Source organism: Anser cygnoides, chromosome 2 (genome assembly GCF_040182565.1).
Source record: "Anser cygnoides isolate HZ-2024a breed goose chromosome 2, Taihu_goose_T2T_genome, whole genome shotgun sequence".
In the NCBI taxonomy this organism is placed as follows: Eukaryota; Metazoa; Chordata; class Aves; order Anseriformes; family Anatidae; genus Anser; species Anser cygnoides.
Window position 1 is genome coordinate 53,308,107 of NC_089874.1, and position 17,122 is coordinate 53,325,228.

Here is a 17,122-nt window from a genome sequence, read left to right on the forward strand (position 1 = left end):
CTAAACACCAACTAAAATAGTGCTCCTACTTTGAAAAAACTCAACAGGATGGAGTGGAACAGTAGAACCAAGGTTTTATTTAACTATCTAATCGCAATGCTAAAGATTTCCTTGGTAGTTATGGCCAATTATCCAGCTACTCTCTATGAAAATGATGGGCCAGTATGCTCTTGAGCTTGTGTTGTCAGTTTTACAACCCTTCAGGCATCTGTTTAATGTTCTCAGGCTCCTGAACCAGCTCATTATCTTAAACATACTCACCCCAAGAGCCCCAGTGTCATTTAACATTTACACAGGATTATATAACAATTGGAATATATAATGTGTAGGTGCTTTGCAAGATTGCTAATACTTGCACCTGTTGGTAGAAGTGGTACGTGTACCACGGTGAACAAGTTCTTATTTTCTTCACTATTCTAGAGTGGTTTTGGGGCTGTCGTTGTCTGCTAAGCAGTTTGGGGGGCTTTTCTTTTCTCATGCTTGTGTTCCTGCAACACTTCTGTAACTGGAAGATTATTTGGTCTATTCCTCTCATCTCTGCTCCCCATAAAAGATTCAAGTGAAGCAGCACCTCAATTATAAGTCAACCCCTTTGTCATGGGACTTCCTTCTCGGTCTCTTCTGATGAGCAGTCTTCCATTATCATGTGATGGCTGCTTAGTTGCTGGTTCACCTGCCAGACTAGTTCTCCTGTGCCATAGCTGGTGTTATCTTGAGGTTGCCTCCTTAAGGGTAGGGAAATGTTCGGTTTTAGTCAGTTGTTAAGCTAGTGCTCTTAAAACATTGTTCCTAGATACAGGGGGATTCGTGCTGCACTGCCAACCCTGCCTCGTAATGGTGTCATGAGGCAGTGTCCAAGATGGAAGGCTTTTTAGTCTCTGAGGAAACGTAGATGTCTAATCTAAGACAGTAATTGTCCCTATACTGAAGTGGTCTGCTTTACACTTTTCAAACTATTTCAAATACATGAATATTTCAACTTAGTCTTTTTGGAACTTGGTCTGAGCACCAGATGAGATGAAACACTGTAGTTATCCATATATTGTTCCAAATATGTAACTTTAATAGATAAATTGCCTTGTTTTGATCTCCTGTGGTCATTTCCAGCTTAAATTATTCTATAATATTTTCAAAATTAAATGTGAACCTTTGCACGGCACAAATTAAACTCTTCTCTGTGTATTATTAAATATACTTTTGGAATATGTGTTCAAAGCTGTTCTGCTGTGTTGCCTTCATAGATCCCTTTCAACACTGGGGTTAGTTATATCATCGCTTGCTGATCAAGCAGCAGGAAAAGGGAAGAATAAGTTTGTGCCTTACAGAGACTCTGTACTCACTTGGCTTCTCAAGGTAATTAATACTTTCTGTTCACCATGTTCACAAGCTGTCAGCTTAATAGGTTCTAGCATACCTCTGTCTACTTATGGGCTTCTCTTTTATTTTAAAGAAATGAGCTAAGGTCATAGCTACAAATTATTTCAAGTAATATGTGCAGATAAGCATATACTTTGTTAATTGTATGTAAAGTCCTGTTTGACATATTTTCAGTTACATTGGCATTTAGGCTGGTGGAGGTGGTTGGAAATGTTTATGGATCACCTTGGTTAATATCCATCCAGACTATGTATCAGTGTCTAAACAGCCTAAGATTTGTATCTTAAGTATCTCTGTAAAGACATTGTATAATCTCAGAACAGTTTTTAATCCTCAATTTTATATGGATGTACTCTACAGGACAATTTGGGAGGAAACAGCCAAACTGCCATGATAGCCACAATTAGTCCAGCAGCAGACAACTATGAAGAAACACTCTCTACTCTGAGATATGCAGACAGAGCCAAAAGGATAGTTAATCATGCTGTGGTGAATGAAGATCCAAATGCTAGGGTCATCAGAGAATTACGAGAAGAAGTTGAAAAATTGAAAGAACAGCTCTCGCAAGCCGAGGTAACATTATTCGTGTTACAGTGTAAATGGAATTACCTGAGGAAATGTCAAACTTCATCTGGAAGACTTGGTTTATATTTAAGTCTTATAAAATGAGCAAAGAAAGGGTCTCTGCTTGTGTGGGTTTTTTTTTAAACAATTAACCTTGTTTCCTGAAATAGATCCAACATAATATTTGTTTATTTTTAATAACTTTTAAGTGAGGACAACATTGTACAGGTGGTGATTCATGTCAGAATGGACTGTCCTTGAAGAACTTCATATCAAGCAGTAGATGATACAGCACAGATAAGAGTGATGGTACAACTTCATTGTGTAGACTTACTAGCAGAATTATTATTTTTTTAATTGGTGGACTAGATGCTGCTGTGATGTCAAATGGGAAAGTGTGAAAAGCTGTAAATCTGGTATTGGACCACAAAATGTGTGTGACATTTCTCTCTTTGACATTTGTGAAAATCTATCAAGAATTGTTAGAACTGCAACACCAGAACCATCAGTAGTCTGGTGGCTGGAGAGTTAACAGTGTGTGATTGCTGCATATCCTAGATAAATGTTTCTAATTGGAGCAAAAAGTATCAGGATAGGAGTACTTTTGGTGATATCTGGGGAAATTAGGCACTGCACTGTAGGAAAATTTATTGATATTTTCAGGCAAAACATAGTAACTGTGGGAAAAAGAATATGGAAGTATGTCTGAAGCTAAATTTTTGTGGCGTTTAAACTTTACATTCATTTAAGGAATACCGTTGCTTATAGGAACAGATCCTTACAGACTGGAATTGGAAAATCTCCCTTAGGAGAAAGGAGCCATTCACTTTTTTCCTAAATAAAAATCTATTCTAATTCCATATTTTAAATCGGAAAATATTCTTGTAGTCTGTTCTTAGTTTTGTTGATAGACTGTGGCTGAATACAGTCCATAGGAAGGTAGGGAGCACTCCAAATTTTACTAATTCTTTTAAAAGCTTTTTCTCTTCTTCCATCTCTGTTGAAAACAATTGTATAAACCTATATGCCCGCCTGTTGAGTTGTTATTTGGTGCTGAATGTTTTCAAGCCCCTTGCTTTTGTTTCCTATTGTGAAACAAGAAGCCTGTGTTAGCTCCAGAGTATGCCTCCCTTAAGATATAATGACAATGTCAGTCTTGAAAGCCTTAATGAAACTCTAGGAAAAGTTACAAAAGCAAGATAGAATGGAAAGCTAAACATCAAGAGGAATTTGTATTTGAAACTACTATTGGAAGAAAGACATTAGCGTTGAGCTTCAGATGATTAAGAGTTATTAAATACTCAGATTTTTTTATACAGATGCTGAAGCTTGAGTGGCCAGCCCTGCAGATTTTGTTGGTCTGCATAGTTCCATTAGCCTCTGAGGCACTAGGCAGATCTTCATCTATTTCAGATCTGAACCTATTTTATGTTGATTCTGTCCTCTTCCTTTGCAAATGACCTGTTTCTTCACCTTCTGCCATGAAAAACCTGGGAAAATAGTCAAAACCTATCCTGTACCTGCAGCATTTCATATTCTGTTGGCTGTATTCAGTTTTCTTGTTTAAGCAGCTGTTGCAATGTGAAGTGTACCTTAAAGTTTTGCTAATTTCTATATTTTAGGCCATGAAGGCACCAGAATTGAAGGAAAAATTAGAAGAATCTGAAAAACTAATAAAAGAGCTAACAGTAACCTGGGAAGAAAAGTTAAGGAAAACAGAAGAAATTGCACAGGTACTTCAAAAATTTTGAGGAGAAAAGGCCAGAGTACAAGTCAGCTGAATTTCATGAGCTTTGGTTGGCTATGCTGTTTTTACCACCAGTTATTTTGAATTTCTCTGGATTTTTCCTTTGCTCTGCTCTCCGTTTCCTTTCACAGTCTAAATGTCTGTATAGTAAATGTAGTTATGTCATGGTATAACTGATAAAAGTTAATATTTAATTTTAAAATATAACATCAAAATACACTTCGGTTGTTCTTTTATTTATAAGACCACAGTGGGATATTTAATAATTTTTCCTTGGAGTGACTAAGAAAATCAAGAATTGCAAAAGGATCAGAATTTTGGGCAGTACTTGCGTTTACATTTGCTATTGCTTTTTGTGGCTTCTTAACCAGAGAAAGAAAATGAATTTGCTTCTTATTATCATATTTGAAATAAGACTTGAGTATTCTGATCTATTTTTCTATAATTTCCACTGTCTATAGCTTGGAGAAGTAGTATTGTTGGCTACCTTTCCTACTCTTAATGTAGCAGATGCATGCTTTGGTACAATCCCTGTTAAACAAATAAACAGGCACAAAAAAAAAGCAACCTAACTGGCCAAACCAAAACCAAGCAAACAAAAGAACAAAACTGCACAAGAGCAAAAGACATGCATGACCAAGTAGATGGTTTAGCTGAATTAATAACAACACTGGAAAAGGTTGAACCTAAACTAAGGCATGCTTTTTCCAAAATTATTTGTGACTGATTATCTTTGTAGTCATTGCAATTGAGATTAGTTTTTAGCTAACACAGAGGTTCAAGGCCACATTGTATTATGTATGAATACCTCTGATAAAATCATTAGGGCAGATGTTTGAGGATTAGGTCTAACCTTTTTTGTTGGTTTATAAAAATAAATTCTATTAAAAATAAATTTGACCGTTGTCCTAAGTTCTATTTTTTTGTTGTAGCAATATGAAGAATGCATGTTAATCTTCAGTTTTAGTTGCTCTGCTTTTATTTACTTGACATACTTGTCTCTACATATTGCAGCAGGCAAGGTTAGCCTATTTTTGTGCTTGCAGGAGAGGCAAAGACAGCTAGAGAGCATGGGTATTTCCCTAGAGTCTTCAGGTATCAAGGTCGGAGATGACAAGTGTTACCTGGTGAACCTGAATGCGGACCCTGCACTCAATGAGCTTTTGGTTTACTACTTAAAGGTAACAATGAAACCAGAATGTATATATAGAATGAAAGGATGCTTGTTTGTTGTTTTGAATTTCTGGTTCAATTTGATATTCAGAGTGTATTTAGATTGTTAAGACTAGTTGCAGTAAAATAAAATAGGACTCCTGCTGTTCAGGCTTACATTTTCCCTTGCAGTTCAGCTTTACCTAATTGATCTCCTGCTTGCCAACAGTGGAAGAAGTGTTCAGTATGTACCAGCATTGAGATAAATTCTAGCTTTTCCAGGCAGAATTGCCTTTTGGACTAAAGAGCATTGCTTCTTAAAGTAAGAGCATGACATATAATGCTTCTTTTTATTAGTGAGTTGAGGATTTCCTTAAATATTCAATGAGTTAACTGTGAAAGGAAGATGTTTATTAGTGATTGGTAGGAATAAACAAAGGCTTCAATGACAGAAAAAGATTTTAAAAAAAGAGGGAAAAAAAGCTCTGTTAAAAGTGAACAGAAATGTGTTTTCCTTCTGCCACTGTCTTCCATATTATTCAGTTTACCATAGTCTTCATTTCAGAGTGAAATAGTTTCAAATGCATACTTAATCAGACAGACTGAGTAGGAAGTATATTGGAAGGGTGAGTTCTTTGTCAACAAGATAGAAAAAACTTACCTGTCTACTTTGTGGTTACTTTTCTGCTTTAGTGGTTGAGGTAACGCTTCCATATCTGAACAACAGTAAATAAAGTACAACTTCTATAGCAACATCAAAGTAAAGTGTATCGGTGGAATTTACAGTATGGCTTGAAATTATGTGGAGATTAGTATGCTTAGTTGAGTTGCTATATAGCTGTGTTCTGAAAAGCAGCCAACTCCATGCACCTTGTTTTACTATCTGTGTTATCCTTTGTCCCGTATGGCTGTATGACATGGCTTGTTTTCTTCACTATATGCATTTATTGCTTATATGCAAGCATTGTCTTGGAATATTTTAAAATCAGAATTTGTGTATCAGCTGCTTTATTTTGCTTGATCTAAAACTGTAGGAAGATAAAGTGCAGAACAGAACAGTTTATGCGTGACCTCAAATCTGCTCAGTGTAGTCTCAGTGCTTCAGCTAATATTGTCTTAGTTATATAAACAGCAATAGTTTGCTTGTCTCTTAGTAACAACTTATTTTCTAGGATCACACAAGAGTTGGTGCAGATACCTCTCAGGATATACAGCTCTTTGGTATAGGAATCCAACCAGAACACTGTGAGATTGATATTGCTTTAGATGGAGAAGTTACACTCACACCAAAAGAAAATGCAAGGTAAGGAAGATCAGCAGCGCTTATACCAGCAAATATTTGCTTTTCATTACCAGAAGATAACTTGCGCATATTTTTATTTGGCAGAGTCAGAAATATCTTACTTTTTGATCAGTGAGTAGCTGCAGTATAAGAGACTTAGATATTTAGATGGTGAAATTCAGAGATAGAACTGAGATTTCCCCACACGTGTACACCCACAAACACCACTGCATCATAACGGGCTATCAGTGGTTTGGCTTAGAGGAAACCACCACAAGAAGATACTCATTAGGAATGAGGGACCATTGCTTGGCTATGTCTTGGTTGGTAACAAGATGGCTGAGCTGCTGCTGGCTATCCCAACCCTGTGATGGTTGGTTCTTGATGTGGGATGATAAACTTCACCTCTGAGTAGTTCCTGTTATAAAGCTCAGTATTTTGTGAGAAAATAGGTGTTTTAAAGATCCAAAGACTACAATTACTGTTGTGTCTATTAAATATGCAGTGTGAAGTTACATTTCTCCTTTTCTTTCTGCTTCCTTCGTTTAATAACTCGTTGTTTTGGGGGGCACTGTGGGTTCTTGGATGGAATTCTAAGTGTCTTTATCACTTCATTTTCATTGACATGTGATAAGCAGTACCATTGTCCTAACTAATGGTCTTTACTGCTTTTCTGAAATCTGAATATCTAAATGTCTAGATGTTATAAGAATGAGGAAAGTTTGAGAAATCTTTAAAAAAATCCACAATCTGTTTCATTCTGACTTGAGTGAAATACCTTTTAGCATTTGCATTCTTGTTCTGCAGCCTACAGTACAAAATTTCAAACAGATGGGATTCAAACTTGTGATAGAGTTACCGTACTGGAAATCAGTCATTTTGACTGGCAAGGACAAAGGCACATGTCAGTGGAAAAAACATATAATACTTTTTGTTTTACTTGTGCCTGACCTGCAGTGCTTAAATCAATGTTCTTAAAATATTTGTCAAGAGAAAGCTAGTTACAAGAATTTCTTTGCAAAAAGGTTTTTTAAATCAAATGCTTAAATGTTTGTGTTGTCTTATTTGAGACAGCTGATTTCAGAACACTGCATCTGAAAAGGCATTTGTTTTACCTAATTTTTTGCCTTTCAAATAAACTGTCCTGCTTTGTGACTCACATGCTCCATTTTTCTGATTTTGGGATTTAAATACAAAGAAACATAAAAGCAAATGTAGCAGTACACCAGATGGTCACAAAAAATATAAGTTTGTTAATAATACAGACTCAGTTTGTTGAGAGAATGAAACTTGGAGCTAAGTTTTTTTTTTATGCTTGAATGCCTTGTATGCTAACAGTATATTTTACAATTGTGTTGACTAACCTATATCTTGGAGAGCCTTATCAATAGGATTTGTATGCAACCAATTTACAGACTGTTTATAAGAAACAGGCAGTGACCCAGTTTGAGAAATTGGCATTTAAAAAAAAAAAAAGTGCAAGTACAACTAAATGCAACCTTGTCTGTGTGCTTACTGATGAGTTGCAACAACAGAGCTCGAGGGGAAAAGGGGTTTCGTGTTTAGTTCTGATGGTAGAAATCAGACCAGTAATTTTCCCGTTGATACTTTAATGAGAACCTATCTGATTTGTGCATTATGTGATACAAATCACTATCTGTAGGTGTGAGAAACAGTACATCTTATAGGTACTTTTCAAACTTTTAGTCTTAGGATTTCGCTGAAGTTGATTTTTTTTTTTTTTTCAGATCCTGTGTAAATGGTGCACTGGTATGTTCTGTCACTCAGCTATGGCATGGAGATAGAATATTATGGGGAAACAACCACTTTTTTAGGTAATAGTTTATCTTTATTCTCTAGCGTTATTAAATTCAATCTATTTTTCCTTCCACTGTTCTGCATAAGCTTTTTAGAAACTAATTTTTTTTTTTTTACACAGAATCAATTTACCAAAGAGGAAACGACGGGATTGGCTGAAAGACTTTGAGAAAGAAGCTTTGTTAGGAGAACATGATCTGGATGCAGCCAGTGAAGCTTCTTCAGAACCAGACTACAATTATGAGTTTGCTCAAATGGAAGTTATTATGAAGACACTGAATAGTAATGGTAAGGGAATTGACAGATAAGTCCAAAGGTTCTTTTGGATTGTTTAACAAATTCAGCATGGAAATTAATTTCTAGATTAAAAGCAGGTGGTACACTTACCAGAGGGACTTTTGGAGCATTTTCAGCGAAAGATGTTTTACAGAAAAAAAAGTTAAATATATCCACTCACCCACTCCCTCAGGTATATCAGGATGTACTGTCCTGGTGGTCTTTGGTATTGTCATCCCTTATGAAAATTCTGGTCCCTGTATTAAGGCCTCAATATAAATATAAATATATGTATGTGTGTGCGTGTATAGAAGTGTGTGTATATACACACATATAAAAATATAAAAATTAAAATGCCAAAAAAATGGTCAATGAGGTAAGAAGAAATTTCACCAACACAATTAGTAGTTGGTTTGTGCCCATGTGCCCAGATAAAACATGCAGTTTTATCTGTAAGTGTGCTGATCTTTATAGTGCAGCTCAATTGCCATGTCATGTGCCAGTCAAATCATCAAATCATCAGCTAACTTCTTCTGACCTCTAGCTTTAACAGGTTACCGCAGACAGAAAGGTGCTCCAGATATGTGTTTTATCCTTCCTTTTCTATCGAATATTACTGACACCATTTTTGCCATATTAAAAAAACACTGAAATCATAACAAACCTGTAGTCAAAATGTCAGCTAGCGTAATTTTTAACTCTGAAGTTGTTTTTAATCTTAGTTTTGTTAAAACCTATTTCAAGGCATTTTTTGGACAGTTACAGTGGATAAAATGTGATATATATAAAATAACGGTATGATACATGGCATGTATAAAATTTAATATGTAAAAAACAGTATTGTATTTTCATGGTTTCCAAAAGGCACATCATAATTCAAGTGTTACAATATGGGAAGAAGAAATGATGAAAAACTTAGTGGACTACTGAGTGCTTTGTACAAGTTTTCTAACTATGCAAAATTTGAGAGCCAAATGCCTTGGTTTTTGGTCTCTAACCAAAAAGATACAGTAGACAGTGTTTCATTTTTTTTCTGTTCTTCTTTCTTTGTGTCTCCTTTCTTTTGTACAATACCCACATTTTTCTTGTTCTCCTCTTAATCTTCCTCTCTTTTACTTTTGAGTACAATATGATCATTTTGTGTACTTGATTCTGTAGCAGTAGTTTGCAGTTTTTTATGTTCTGGTTTTGATTTTAATTGAATTGTTTGTGTGAGTAAGTTGCAGGGTCAGGCTCTTCAAGTTAATATGTCATTCAAGTGAATTAATATGCTATTCAAGTGAATACGAAATTACTGTTTGATAACAGAATTATTCTCATTATGGTTCACTCATACCAGGAGACGAATTTCAGATGAATCTACCATCCTGGTGGTCTTCAGTGTTGTCATCCCTTGTGAAGATTCTGTTGCCTGTCTTAAGGCCTCAAACCATCCCGTATCTGTGCCAAAACTGGGACAAAGGTTTTGAACTCGATTGGCTCATGCATGATACTGCTGGAGAAATTTGAAAGCATTCATTGATGCTTGATCTGTTTGTTACTAACTGGGGATTGAATAAACTACAGCAGTCAGCAATGAGCAAGTGCTCTTTGAATAGAGGGTCACTTTTGATTTTGATGTATTATTGTCTAGCTGGTAGAAATGATTCTTAACAATTTTTCAAACATCTTTCCATTTCAGTTCAGTAGGCGTTTCTGACTGTGGTCCAGGCCTATCTTAGTCTTAGCTGGTTTTTTTTCCATGTCTGCTCAAGGGCAGCGCAGACCTTCCTTTTCCATTAGAGCCGTTTCCTCCCTAAAGCACAGCAGATGTTAGCAGTCACACATCGCGCCGTTTCAAAGACATCATAACCCAGTTATACTGCTTCTTGTCTCTTCTCCTCCCTCCCTCCCACATAGGCGTTGCTCAACTAAGTTGGAGTAGTAAGTGATAATAAAACCCTGACAAAACAAGAAGCCACAAGTATCACTGGATGATCTTTTGGTTCCAAGCTAGATAGCAATTAAAGGTTTCGTTCTTGATGGTGTATCTAAATTACAGTTTTTCTGACAGGCTTCCATTTTGTTGGGTAAGAAGTACAGAAGATTTGTTTCAATACCATTTATTTATTCTCCCTTAAAATGAAAAAAATAAATTAAACTGATACCTCTTAATTCTGTCATTCAGATTCTCTGAAAATACCCTGGGGGCGAGGGGCAGATGGACTGAAGCCTGTTAATTCTATCGTTTGTATTCTCTGATAAGCTTTGTTTGTTTTAAATTTGATATATGAGTACTTATAGGTATATACATGGGTTTGGGTTTTTTTCGTTCACAGCAGTGGTTTGATATAGCTTGAAGCAAGAGTTTTTCTTTTTTTTCGACCTTGATCTAGTCATCTATTTGAGAACAGTGACTTTCTTTCGATAAACAGCCTGGTTTCTCCGGAGTGCAAACATTAGATTTCAAAGCATGTAATCAGTTACAACAGTGTCACATTTTACATCTGGCTCCAAAGAAGCTCTGAGGAAAATGTGGGACTTTGAAAACAGCTGTAAAGAAGACATCCCAATTCTCCCCACCCCACATCAACACATTCACTTTCTTTGGGGATTCTGTCAGATCTGCTTTGTACCACAAATTTGTGATGCTGGTCTAACAAGGATTTATTCTAGTATAGGGTACAGTGGTTAAGTGAAAAATGTGATTGGGTTACACAGTTTCTCATTTAAGCAAACAGAAATTTTTAGTTCAGGGTAGGGATTTTGATGAAATACAGCAAAGCAAGACTTTCACCTGGCTTGCTTAGAAAAAGGCACTCACATGAAATCTTAAAGATTTTATTCAGCATTGTTATTATTGGATTAACAGATTCCTGATGTGAATTAAGTGAAGATACAGCAAGGTAATCAAGTGCTGTTCATCCTAGGAAGAAAGTGCATACTTTTGGCTAAGTGTTAGTATTCTAACAGTTTGCAGAGAAGTAACTGCATGTGAATGGCCTTGTCAGGATCATTAAACTATTTTACCACATGAATATGTGGAGAGTTATGACTTGGGACTTCTAACACTGCATGGAATTTACTGGGTGTTTGGCAAGCACTGGGGAGAATCTTCCCTGATTTGCCTTTGCATGAGGAATCCAAAATAGTGGACCATGGTGTTTAAATCTAGCTTTATCATCATTTACAGTTCTTCTGAACTGTAAAAACTTGACTGTTGATTTTTTTCATGTTCTAACTAGAAGTTTTATAATTCACAGCATATTTTGCTTTTTCAGTATTAAAGGCTTTTTTTATGTGTGTGAATCTCCTTCAAAAAGTAAACTGAAGACTCTGAAGTGTAAATTTACATTTTGCATTGCAATACAAGCATAACTCCCCTTTTCACTCCCAACAGTACTGAATGTTGTTGAAATTAGAAATTTTAGACTAGCTTGTTGCATCTTGTGCCAATTGTTTTCCCTGGTATAATATGATCCTGGGATAGCTGTAATTCTGTAAATCCAGGTGGCTGAAAAGATCACTGTTACTAAAGAACTCTGCTCCCTGACATTGGGGCTGGTCTTGGAGCAGTTTAGGAAAGTCTTGTCTTAATGACTCAGCCTTAGATTCATTTCCTGTGTTTCCAAACACAACAGAGGGCTTTAATTTCTTCCATGCCTCTTCTCTCTCTGCTGCATAATACTGATTTCTCAACTATTCTTATACATAGTTTAAACTGTTTTAGGGATTATACATTAAAACCTATGCACATGAAAATGACTGGCATTATGAGCCATTCTCGCTATGAGTTAGGAGGAGGAGGAGGATGGTGCAGGTCAAGACAGGTAACTTGGTTTGTATTCTAGGATATTAGAACTCATTTCAGTCAATTGCTTTTGTTGCATCGTCTGTTTAAAAAGTAAAAAGAGCTAGCCATATTTCTGAGAATGTCATGTACTAAAAAGTACTGTTTCTGGTTATTTTAAGACACTTTTAGATCACTGCTTTGCTATTTGGTTGCTATTTATATTGATCGACTTTTAACTTCATGATTTGTAATTGCCATTTCAGTGGTATTTTGTGATGATGCCTTTGTATGAAGCCAGTGATTTCTTCCACTGACAGCTTGGGCAACAGTAGCAACTTATAATTACTGTTGTTTTCTGCTAGAGATAAAGATGTGCTCTACATCAATATTTCAAAAAGGTTGCTGAGGGGCAAATCCACCGTAGGAACAGAATCCTGAGGATCTTGTTTGTTCTTCTGGCATTTATAATACGAAGGACTTGTTTTGTAAAGTGACTTTCCTAAATATCCATGTATGTTAAAATCACAGACAGTAGGTTAGTTCAGCAAAATCAGTCTCAGTAGGTTTACTACTAAGTAAGTTGTTATACACTACTGGATATAGTAATGCTACATTTGTTCATAAAAATGCAAGGGATCTAGTTTTTGGGAGAGTGTATGTGCCTGTTATGGTGCCCAGCATACAGTACTGTTGGTGGATCTCCTATGGAACCTTTCATGTGAATCCTCTATTTAATGCTATAATAACACAAATTTTCTTTCATGTAGGTAGCATTGTGGTATCAGGAAAACTTGCACAAAGTCTTAATAAGACTGGATCTGGGTAGTGAAGGCAAAGTGGCTCCTAACTAAATCACGCTGATTTTTTTTTTTAATTTTATTTTTGAGAAGAAGACCCTAGTCTGAAACAAGGCAGTGCAATTAAATGTAGGTTTTTTTTTCTCCCTTCTCTGTGACAGTCTGGCATCCTTAAAAGTCACAACATGATTTTGTATGTATATATATGTAAAAAATTATATATATATTTATATACATATTTGCAAAATGGAAGAGATCACAAACAATTATTTTAAAGCTCAACATTTTTGTAGTTGAAAATCCTGACAAGTCCTAGAGCTGCAAAGTTATTTCCTCTATCCACCCCTCCAGCTGTGGAACTTCCTCCTCTCCCTTCCCTGTCTGGCACACATAATCAGCAATCTCTTAGGGCATGTGCTGTCACTCAAATATGTTCATCCAGATTGGTCCTTTTGCAAACCAGATTTTGGCTGTATTTAAGCTTTCAAACATACAGACATGAGGAAGAGTTGTGCTCGTAGAAGCAGCTTATTCTACTGAATCGCTCTGTCAGAGGCACAGCCTGTCATTGGACCTAAAACCAGGAGCAGACCAAGTAATTCTTGTTTAATTTGAATGTAATTAAGTTTTAACTATTGCTGACTGACAGAAGCAGTTGTTGTTTCAGGACAGAGTATCCTAGTGAGTATTTGCTCTGAGTGATACTGAGATGAAAAGTGCTTTGTAATACCAAATGCAGAAAGCCCCTCCAGAATGTGCTTTGTCTGCTTCAGTGTTGTGAAGTTCATTGGCACAATGTGATGCATGATCAGTTAGACAATTTGTCTCAGTTTACATCTGCAGCAATTCAACATGTCTCATTCTCTGCCAAAATGGAGAAAGTAAATTGCTTTTTACTTCCTGAAATCATATCCTTCTCTGGTTAACATCATCTTCTCTCGTATTTTGCATTGTTTTCTTATTTTCTTACTGATTTGTTCCCTTTTCGATTTATTCTTTCTTTCCTACTGGGATTATGGAACATATTATAAATTGGCAGTACTGAAGTATGCAGTAGAAGAGGGTCAGAACCATTGTTCTAGCTTAATTGCATGCCAAAATTTTTTCTTGCTTGGATTTATTTATTTAATTCAGTATTAATTTATTATTTTGGATTTTGTTTTTGGGGGCAACAGACATCCTGTGTTTGCAAAGATTCTGGGATATCTCGATTGCTGTTGCCATATAAATAAAGAAGGTGACATTATCTCACATTTTCTCACATTTCCCCCCCCCCTTTTTTTTTTCTTAGACCCTGTACAAAACGTGGTCCAGATCTTGGAGAAACAGTACTTGGAAGAGAAGCGAAGTGCTCTTGAAGAGCAGCGGCTGATGTATGAACGTGAGTTAGAGCAGCTACGACAGCAGCTCTCTCCAGAAAGGCAACATCAGCATGGTAGTGAAAGACTGTCCTACACTGCTCAGACTGCACAGCAGAAACTAAATCTCTGGACAGAAGAGAGGTGAGAATGCTGGAGTTAAAACAAAAGAATTAATAAGAACTACAGAGGGTGAACTCTAAGTGAAAGATGGGGCTTGAACAGTTTGTCAGAAAGAAACAATATATATTTTTTTTGGTAGAATTAAATTGCAGTACAAGATTTGCCTCCACCAAGATGTTAGGATTTTATTTAGCTGGCTCTGATCTGACAAGGGGCAGCTTTTGGGATCTGCTCACATTTTTGGGATCTGCTCACAGAGGCCACCCCTGCAGTTCCCCTGCTACCAAAACTTTTCCATGTAAACCCAATGCAAGAGTATACAATGAGAGCACAGTATTTTGCAATCTAAAATAAGAAAAAATATAAAAAAAATGTAATTCTTAAGTTTTGTACAAGAGGATTACTTTATGTTTGAGAACAGTCAAACAGAGTATGTTTGAGCTGTTTAGGAAGAAAAGGCTTGCAATGAGGTGAAAAGTCAGGAACCTCTTTGTAAAGGAATAGCGTTGCACCTGAACAAAGCCCTGGTGAAAGATCGTGATGTGATTTGCAGGGAAAGTTTAAAAAGCAGACCAGAAAGTTGTGAGTAGAGTTTGAGCAGCACGTATGTGTTTGCATCTTGACAAAGAGAGAAGCTTGCACTCGGTATCACTGGAGTGAGAAAGACATCAGCTCCCTGGAGAGAAGTTCTAGGGTCAGCTAGCAAGACCATTTTTTTTGCTGACAGGTCTTAAGTGTACAAATGAGTATTCTGTCCATGGGTTTGTTCAGCAGGAAGAATGACTACATGTTCTATGTACATGTACTTGCAAGCATCTTTGAAATATGTCTTCTTTTAAAACAGAAGCTTCATTGTTCACTCAACATTTTTTCTATATGCAGAGAGTTTGAATGCTCCTTCCTATTTCAATTATTTTTGCTTTATCCTCCACCACAAATAAATTAATCCATGCACAAGAGAAGTCTGACTAAATAAAGGAAGCCAAGATTGCATTGCAGCTTTCAAATTCAGAATGTTAAAAATAGAACAGAACAGATCTTGGTCTAGTTATTATGCGAGCTTTTGTTTTGTAATTTCTGCCAAGTTTGGCATGGAAAAAAAAAAAGCAATCTGTTCACACACTCAGCAATGACAACTAGAATGTTTTCCGTGGCAAGCATAGGGAGAAAAGCATTGCTCTGTTTCAACTTTAATTAAAATAATTGTTTGCCCCCGTAACAGCTAAAAACAGAATCATTGTATTGTGAACTGAATGTAAAGCATTGCAGAGTCATGGTTGTGATTTGCAGGCTGTTTTAGTGGTTCAGAAGGAATGTGAAGCAAAAGACGCTCCGCTCAGAATCACTGCTGCTCAGTACTGCTTTAAGCACAGCAAGGCCATCAAGAAATCCATTGATGACCCATTTCAGTAGCAGAGATGAAAACTGGGCTTATGGGTTAAAGAAACAATACCTATAAAAGATGCAACAGAAAGGAAGAAGCAGCAACAAACAACAACAACAAAAAAAGCATCTTCTTGCCTGTCACTGAGAGCTGACAAGAATAAATTGCAACTGATTGTCTTAAAATTAACCCCATGCCATGACCATGGAATGACATAAAAATGAGAATCCGGAATGGTATCAAGGCTAAGGACTCTACCAGCCTTCTCTCCTCAGTAGTTGTTCGAAGTTGTTTTTGACAAGCATTCTGGCTCTGGACTTCATGGGTGAATGCTTTATGTATCTCTTAGGTATAACTTCTGTTGTTTTTTTTTTAGATCTAGAAGAGTCTTGGGCTTTGGAAAAAAAGCAAAAAGTTTTGAGTCTTACTAAAAAAGAAATATATTTGAGGGATTTCTTTTGTAAAAGCGTGGCACAAAATTCTGAGAGGGTTTTCGCCAGCCAACTGGCCAGAGGGCAAAAAGTGCAGAAAACAAGGGAAAACTCAATGTGAAGAACATGTGAAAGAGACAAGTCTCTGGGTTCTACAGGATTTAATGAGTGCAGTTTTAGCTGTTGTTCTGTTGCCATTGCTAATGGAGCTGAGCTCTATCGGATCAGCCAGTGGAAGGAATTTGATAAGCATCAGATTTAAGCACATGGTTGTATCTGTCAGATCAGCTAGAACACATTACAGGGTTTGTTGATTCTAGCTTTATGCTGACTGTGGAAAGACAGATGATACCTGATATGCAGAGTTAAAGCCCGCTGACATGAAGTAAATCCATTGTAACTTTGAACGAATTTATCTGTTGGAGTGGGGCTGGGGGTGTACTGGAGCAGAGCTTTAGTTCATTTGGAGTCAGCATTCTGTACCTGGCACTGGGAATCCCAGAGACTTGCAGTGACACTTCATGAGTGTCACATTTAAAGGTTTGCTAACAGTTGTTTCAGTATTTCATGTTCGGTGGATATTTACTTTGGCTAATACCCTGATGGAGCTTGCCATATGTGTTGTATGTAGTAAAAATTAAGAAAATACGGTGTGAAACATGTTGTTTTTAGCTATGTTTCTGGAAGGATGCTGCCACAGCTGCAGAAAAAGACAACTGCAATATGTGTAAGGTAAAGAGAACTACCCATAATAATTGGTTGAGCTACCATTACCACTCCTAAGTCCTCCTTATAGTCTTAAACCATTCCTTTCTCAAGGATCTAGCTAAGAAGAGATTGGTGTGGGAGCATCCCCAGACAGAGGTAGCCAGATGCAGGTTTCCTGACTCAAGGAAGGGACTGGCTGTAGCTGAATCCCATGCCTCTTAACACACTTAGAGATCAAAGCGTGCTTCTGTTTCTCAAGCTAGGCAGCTGTCTCGCAGTGGTTGCAGGTGCAGCGTACTTTCAGCATTAAGCACTGTTTAGTGAGTAATTCTC

The 17,122-nt window shown here is 36.8% G+C and overlaps 1 protein-coding gene across 8 annotated transcripts in view; it reads left to right on the forward strand.

Moving 5' to 3' along the window:
- The window catches only part of KIF13A (kinesin family member 13A), a 126,937-nt gene that overhangs the window by 78,288 nt on the left and 31,527 nt on the right, over nt 1–17,122 (forward strand). For 4 of the 8 annotated variants that reach the window (XM_066992080.1, XM_066992075.1, XM_066992076.1 and 1 more), the window contains exons 10-18: nt 1,242–1,353; nt 1,738–1,950; nt 3,564–3,674; nt 4,735–4,869; nt 6,013–6,143; nt 7,871–7,957; nt 8,062–8,228; nt 9,556–9,678; nt 14,077–14,287. In XM_066992080.1, coding sequence (XP_066848181.1) covers nt 1,242–1,353; nt 1,738–1,950; nt 3,564–3,674; nt 4,735–4,869; nt 6,013–6,143; nt 7,871–7,957; nt 8,062–8,228; nt 9,556–9,678; nt 14,077–14,287 — 1,290 coding nt within the window. The remainder of the gene's footprint in view (nt 1–1,241; nt 1,354–1,737; nt 1,951–3,563; nt 3,675–4,734; nt 4,870–6,012; nt 6,144–7,870; nt 7,958–8,061; nt 8,229–9,555; nt 9,679–14,076; nt 14,288–17,122) is intronic. The other 4 variants (XM_066992078.1, XM_066992079.1, XM_066992081.1 and 1 more) reach the window with 1 other exon arrangement.